This window comes from Malurus melanocephalus, unplaced genomic scaffold, assembly GCF_030028575.1.
Source record: "Malurus melanocephalus ecotype Western Australia unplaced genomic scaffold, MMel_1.1 scaffold_161, whole genome shotgun sequence".
In the NCBI taxonomy this organism is placed as follows: domain Eukaryota; kingdom Metazoa; phylum Chordata; class Aves; order Passeriformes; family Maluridae; genus Malurus; species Malurus melanocephalus.
In genome coordinates, this window is record NW_026623393.1 from 1,647,552 (window position 1) to 1,655,313 (window position 7,762).

The 7,762-nt window shown below is 45.9% G+C and overlaps 1 protein-coding gene across 1 annotated transcript in view; it reads right to left on the reverse strand.

Annotated features, from left to right (window-relative positions):
* BCL11B (BCL11 transcription factor B) overlaps positions 1 to 7,762 on the reverse strand; it is an 88,025-nt gene that overhangs the window by 70,640 nt on the left and 9,623 nt on the right. The window contains exon 2 of the mRNA XM_057371904.1: positions 5,993 to 6,358. Coding sequence (XP_057227887.1) covers positions 5,993 to 6,233 — 241 coding nt within the window. The 5' untranslated portion in view covers positions 6,234 to 6,358. The remainder of the gene's footprint in view (positions 1 to 5,992; positions 6,359 to 7,762) is intronic.

Consider the following 7,762-nt stretch of genomic DNA (forward strand, 5'->3'; position numbering starts at 1 on the left):
CAGGGCCGGACCCCAGGCAGGACACGGCAGGGAACCAGCTGCGGTGGCAGTGGGGAGAGAGAGGGTGGTTGGTGGCCTCAGCCTGGGTCTRAGCAGAGGGCGCTGCAGTGGGGCCCCAGGGTGTGGTGGAGCTCAAGCAAGGGGAAGGAAGGGTTTTGTAACTGGCAGATTTCTCACCTTTAACTCTTGCTGGGATTAGCAGGGTCTGTGCTGCTGCCTTGGTGAGAGACAGTGCAACTGCGGCCCTTCGGCTGCAGCCCTGGGGGGGGCACGCTGACAGACACCCTCCACCCTGCCCTCTCTTAGGGTCCCTCATGTTCCTTGGAGAGCCCCATGCTGGCCTCCACTGGCAGCTTTAAAACTTGAAGCCATTACCATTTCAGCAGCGCTTGGTCATGCTCAAAGCCTCAGCAAACCTGGGGACAGCGGCTGTGGGCTCCTCCTGTGGGCTGCGGGGTGCCCTGTCCCCCGGGCAGAGCCAGACTCCCCAAGCGTGGCCCCCCACCCCCATCCCCGGGTGCAAGCAGTGCTCTGGGTGAGATCACCTGCCTTGTTTTTCTCTCCACACCCCAGTAAGGACCTCAGCAAGATCCCAGGGGCAGGAAGTTTGCTCATTAACCCCCTCCCAGGGCACTGTCAGTTGACACCTTCCTTGTGTCGTGTGTCCTCCCCTCACTGCTCTGCAACACCAATTAGCAAAACGTGTTGCTAAATAGCCGGTGAAGCAGCAAAGGAGTAGGAGGAGGTGGTCAGGTAACTCCTCTGCACTCAGGAAAACCCTAAGCAGATTCGAGGGAAGAAACAAGCCTGGAAAAGCCTCACGAGAAGGATTGCACCTGAGTTTCTCAGGCACTGTTACCACACACTTCTAGAATGCTCTTTTTCGTCATATACTGTTTTCTCCTGGCCTCACTTTTACAAGACACTCCTGCAAGACCCATTACCCCAGGGAGGTGCTGGTAGCAGCACCTGGTGCAATGACAGCCTTGTGAAGGGGATGGACCTCATTCCCCCGTGCCAGCTCGGCTTCAGAGCACCTCTTCCTGACCTGCCTGATGTCACCGTCACAGTGCTGGGGTTGTTTCAGCCGGCGTTCCCCTCCCCTCACGTGTGAAGGCATCACGATGGCTGTCTGAGTCCTGCAGTTAATATGGGTGCACGGGTCCATAATGGTGCATTGTTAACGAATGTCTCAGGGTAGACAGCAATAATAATTAGCTGTCATGATTTGAAAAAAGGATAATCCATGCCATTGAGTTAACAATCACTCACATAACACACATGGATTTAACTAATCTTAATTTGGAGAAAAATAACAATTCTAAATATATCAAATAGCCCATTTCATGGCAACCTGCAGCGGTGTTTATCTCTGGCTTCCAGCACATGCGAGTTATTTAGTTTCTCTCACTGGCAGTTTTACCATTCAAAAGGTTGAAATGAACATTCATAGAGCAGGGGTTGCAGTTAAATCCTGCCTCTGACAGGGAGCCTTTTTTCACGATGCACATCCAGTACAATGTATGGAGCCCAGCACTGGTAGCCGGGACAGGATGAATGAGGAATTCCAATAAACTCCCTCCCTATTTCTAGCACTCTCTTTGCAAAAATTAGCTCCCCATCTTAATGAACCTCTGCTGCTACTCCTGCAGTTAGTRTTTGTGAGGGTCTGCTGGCCTGAAGGTGCAGGCAGACCTGCCAGTGAATCTGGAGAAGATCTAGTCCAASTGGTGTCTGCCCCACAGAGGCACCCTCCTCTCTGCTGGGGTTCTGTGAAACCACCCAGCACTACAATCAAGCTGACTGGTACTTTTTTCTTTAACCTGGGTAGTTTCAGAGAATACTGCTAACAAACAAACCGCAGGGCCATGGGGAGGAGATGAGATACCATCAGTCAAACGACAGTGGGAGCACCTTCCTAGGTCATTCTTTATACAGGACAGGTCACCTGGTTACACCCAAGATCCAATAATTATCAAAGATAAAAAGAAGTATAAAATACAACAGCGGTCTATCTTTTTTTTTTCCAAAATGCCTGCCAGCAGTGAGGTAAAAAAAGCAGTGACCGATAACTCCTTGCCAACTCATTGGCCTGGCTGTGTTTTGCTGTGCAACAATCTGGTACATCTCTTCGATACTATCACACCCTCTGAACAAGAGGCAGAACTGATTTTCAAACAGGTCAGTCAATTTGAAAAAAAGAAAAAAACAAAAAGCTTTACAGGGCAGACTGCTCCTAAGCAAGACATGTCCTCCCAGTGCCAACTACCTATCACACATCTCACGGACAGTGGTAACTAAATGAAAACACCTTCAAAAACTTGGATTTGCAAGRTACAAGTCAGGGAAAGATGACAGATTTCATTATCAGAAGATCTTTAAAAGCTGATGGCAGAGAAAAAGTTGCCTTTGCCTCCACTGAAATATAGACACGTCAGTTGAAGGTGTTGCATGCATAAAAATTCTCATGGACACCTGAGTTCTGTTTCAAAGCCTCTCTCAAGGTCCATTGAGTGGTCAAGAGGTATTCAGTGACCAGGGCAAGAAGAGCTACCAAGAAAGTAAAAAACAAAAAGACAAAAAGAAACAGAAGAGGAAAGACCTCAGCAGTCTGTGCCAGCATGAATACTCAGCATAGTTCTGCTTTCCAGTATCCTAACTCCCAGAGCTACAAGAGGTGCAATGGCAGAGCCAAGCTCAGCATTTGACGCACCCTCAGAGCATTCAGCCATGGGAAGCTGTAAGGTTTGGTGGCTTAGTCACACCACAGAAGGCTGTACAAATCATTCTGACCAAATAAGAAGGTCTACAAAAATAACACAAGTTCAAGGAGAGGAGCTGAAACCTCTTTGAGGACAGCAGTGGTGGCAGCATATTTCAGGGAGCCGGAGTGGCGAGTGGGTGATTTCTGGTTTTCCTCTTCAAATATAAAGACCCAATTATCTTTGAACAGCTTGCTTTACACATGAATTGACACATTTATTTTACAATAAATAACTGAAAGTTATCTATGTTTCCTTTACTGTTAATCTACACAAAGAAATAATAAACAGAGCTTGTCTACAAAAATGCAACTACTGCAGTCCTCAGAATTCAATTAAGCTAAAATAATTAATGCTTCCACCATATTAAATTACTTTATACATTTGAGCCACTGAAGTTTTTTTTTATTATTATTCTTTAATCTTTTTCGCCTTTTTATTTAATAAAAAAAAGTTAGTTTCAAAGGGGGGRGCTGGCTAGGAGGGGGAAAAAGAACATGATTTGCTGTTAAAATGTAATGGTCTCCTTTAGCTGACACAGCATGTAGAGTGTTTTGTGCCTTTGATTAAAATAACATTTTAAATGCTTTGAACAAACATATCTCCCCATACTTCTAAGGGATTATTTTACATATTTCTTGGTGGAATAAAGAAATTCATTCTTCCTGTCGCAGTACAGAAAGGCTAAGAATATCTTTCGTCACATATAAAGTAAAAATACTGTAGGCTGTTGCATTATTACCAAAAAAAAAAAAAAAAAAGGGAGGGGGTGGCAGGGTAGGAGAAAGCTGCCTTAGAGATTAAGTTTCCCTTTTATGAAATCGTATTTAGTCTCTTTTTTTAACAAATCTAACAACAATGCTCTACAGCCGCTCACTGGGAAATACCTTTAATGTTAAATGCAGATTCTGATTTTCTTGGCTAATGCAGAAAGCCTTTCTATTGAAATATAAATAAGGGGTTTGGTATATCCCACTAAAGCCTTTCCAGTGAATGACTTCTGTGGGTTTTTCATGGCTACCCTCCATGGCTGTAATGTGAGGCTTTTATCCTACTATTGAAAACTATCCGCTGCTATTAAAAAAAATATGGAAGGACACTGCACCTTTTTATCTCAGAGCTGGGCTCCTAATTGAGAAAGCATTATTATGGCACTGTTTAGTGGATGTCCCTATCTCCATGCACTGCTGAGAAAATGCCAATCAAATGATAAACCCTTTTATTTTTCTCAATTCAAAATCTTTCCTACACATTTTTCATTTGATATCCAGTTTAGTCTGAAAGAGATTAGGTGCTCCAGACTGGCTTTTAAATTTTTTTATGCCTTTCCCACATGTGAACATCTCCTTCACCCCCTCCTATCCCGGCAGATTTTCTGCATGGTGAAAGCTTTGGTTATGTTGTTGCTGACCCCCAGAAGCTGGGATGGGACAGCACCCTCCGCTCTGGGAATAGCGATTGAGGTACTATGGACTGAACTTGGGCAGAGATCAGTAAGAGATGAGCTCTGGGCTGTAACTGCAACAGAGCTCTCTTAAACCAACCTTGCTAAGCACTGCACACCCTCTGTGAGGGGCTGAGCGCCATCAGCTTGCACAGAGAGCAGCAGCTATGGGGAGTGCCCAGCACCACTTAGGCAGCCTTCAGCAGACTGCGGGAGAGGGTCCTGAATGCTTCTCTCTTGCTCCTACCAAAAAGAAAGGAAATCGAGCCCTCAAATCTGCTACACCATGATGTAGTCATCTCTGTGGAGAAATGCATTCACAGCTGCAAAAGGATGAGGAATGCTGAAAGAGGATGAGGAAAGGACAGGGTCAGGTCTTGCGACAGGTTGGCTTACAATGCACCAGCGCAGGCCTGCCACAGCTAATTCCCCCACAGCTGCCCCATGTCCAGGTGGCGGCTGCACCCAATAAAAGATCCCTAGAAGAAAACAATGTAGTCAATAGGTGTCCTTTACCCCATCCTAAAAGACAAGGAGTCTGAAGACTGCAGCATTTTAAAGCCTCCAYCCTCACTTAGGTGAGGCCCAAGCCTGGCAGAGATGCTGGGGACTGACTCAGAGACCTCCAACAYTAAAAGCTGAAATCTCTCAAGCTTCAGTTGTAAAGAGAGGAGCCTCTCACCGGTCTTCTGGGGATCCCCTCATGGGAACATTTCTACTACAGGCGGGATCCTGGGCTGTCAGATCTAATCCCATAGGACAATTCCTAAAGAAGTCAGGATAGTGGCAGCAAAGACAAATTGCCACTGGTCTTCTGTATTGGATGCAGTCGGTTTGAACAAAAAAGGCCTGTTTGAGGGGAGATCCTGCTGTGTAACATAAAACCCCCACTCAGTAGCAGGGAGGAGAGTCATCCTTTCACCACTGCAGAGGAGAGAAATGCCCTGCATGATGGAAGCAACCCCATGCCAGGCCCTCTGCAGGAACCACAGCATATCCCCTCACCCAGGTGGATAATTATCACCTGCCCACCCACCTCTGAGCAGGAGAGGTCCACTGAATGAACATTAACTGCACCACATATGAGAGTTTTAGAAAAAGAAATGCCTGCAATTTTCTCACCCCAGCCATCCTGTGCTTTTGTATCGTCCTTCAGAAGATCCATTTGGGTTGTGCATGAGAATGGAGGTGTTGCCCACCCAACCCAAGCCACCTAAGGAGATCAAGGACAGGCTGCACAGGCAGCAGTGCAGGACAGGAAGCTGACATCTACCCAAGGAAGGAAAAAGGAAGGGCTTAACGAACCCCTCGTTTAGCCCTCACAACAAAATCTTTTTCCCACCAAGAGTGAGTGGGAAGAGGATTTTTCCACTGACCACTAGAGTGAAAATGTTGTCCTTTTCAATGAGTGTGCATGTTACAAAGGGTATGTGGAACAGGACTGAACTGAGCGTCTCACCRAAGTCCCCTATCCCTCCACCATGGCTACCTTCTTAAGGATGCTCCTGAAATGTTTTCTGCCCCCAACTTTCTGCTTTTTCCCAGATGTACAGGCTGCCCCTTGGCTCTCCCCAAGGCCTGAGAGGCCTGTTTCTGCAGCAGCTGGACCTGCACAGACAGCTACACTGATTTAAACAGGAGATGGACAGCCCTGCATAGCCATGAAGATCCTCCAGATGGATGGCTCCTATAAAGGTGTTGCTGAAGCCTGTATCACGGCACTTTCTAGAGGACTCTAGTTAAAAGATTACCTAGGCAAGTTGATTGAGTGTAAAACGTGCTGTACCTGCAATGTTCTCCTGCTTGGGGCAAATTCCTTTTGTAGGCGTGAGAAGACGGTCTTCTTCATCGGGTGTGACTTGGATCCCGATTTCCACTGGCTCTGACACTTTCCTGAGCTCGGCGCGTGAGGAGGGGGGAGGGCTGCTCTTATCCATGCTCTTTTCATAGCAGACACCACCAGTGCCATTGCACTGTTTTCTCTTGTGCTCTATAAAAACCAAGATGTCTCCCAGCGGGAAGTTCATCTGACACTGTCCACAGGTTAACAAGTCGGGGTCTGTCCCGCCTGCGGCGATGCTGATGCCGCTGGGGTCTGCTATTGCCAGGCTCTCATCCTCGTCGGCCAGTGCCGGTTCCACATGGTCAGCCTCTGCTTTGCATGGACAAGGAGAAAGAGGGAGGAAAGGGACAGGGGGAGAAGAGAAAAAGATTGCTTTGAGTTTTCACAGACTCTGAAGGATGCATCATCAGAGGCCCAGCCTCCCACCACCCCACCCCCCCCCCCCCCCCCCCCCCCCCACCAAAGAAGCCAAGCGTGATTAGATCTTTCTTTTATTTTTCAGCTTTTCCGCTCTCCCAGAATGATTTCAATATATTTTGCAACCAAGCCTGCCTGAAACAAAATGGAAAGGCTGACCTGGCATAGCTTTCTTGACAGCTCCTTCCCACTGCTGCCAGCACTGCAAGGATATCAGCAAAGAGCCATTTTGCAAGCGTTCGAGCCCCGAGTCACATTCTGAAATAGTTCCTCTCTTTTTATCCCACCTTCTCATTCCCACCGCGTCTCCCAGCCATCTGGCCAAGGCCCCATCCAGCAAAGCTTATGCACCCAAATCTTTCCTTCTTTTTCAGAGAGAGAAGGAAAGATTTTATGCACCAAATTAGCAGGACTGTGCTCCCTGTGACATACGAAATTAGTATTACCTTGACCCATTTAAGAGTTACCAGCAAGATTAAATGACCACCCATTAGCAGAAATTACAACAAATTATTTGAGAGACTAACATAAGCAGGATACAGTCTCAGGAACTCTCAGGAGTTAAGGGGTTTTAAAAGTGTGTACAGTGGGAAAGGGAGTGAGGCACTCATTTAGCATACTGGAATATTGGCTGATCCTGAAATATTCCACTCTATTTTTCCAATGTCATTGCTATATAGACTAATAAAAGTTTTTTTTGTTTAAATCTTGTCCACAGACCTGTTGAATTTCCTTCCTTTACCCCCAAAGACTGGGAATGAATTTCTGAGTGACCTGAATCAGTGTCTAGGAAATATGCAACTTCTCATTTCGCAATTAATAAAACCCAGTATGTTTTTAATGGGTATTTAGAAGATAATTTTTACACTACGAAATAATTGTGGATCACAATCCATTTCTGGGCAAAACGTGTTTTTTTGCTTTGTTTTCTCTTGTTCTGTCATGTAACTGCCAAATCATACAAACCTTGGACTTTACTCAGGCAAAATTTCCACTGACTTTTGCCTAAGGCTGGTTTGCCTCTGTAAGGACTATAGGATTTGGGCTGAACAAAACAGASGAACTAACAGTATGTAAATCAGTGACTGAGACCTCTAATCGAATCAGGATTAAAGGAATAGGAGGAAAAATGTTCTCTATTAGCCCAAGCAGTTTCCTTATGGATTTCCTGGGGAAGGTAAGTAACACAAATATATTAAAATAGTAAGACTGTGACAAACAATCTGGACTCTTCTCCCATCTGAAAACAAAACGATTTTTGTCTCACTCTTCAGTAATTGCAAAAAAAAAAAGAAA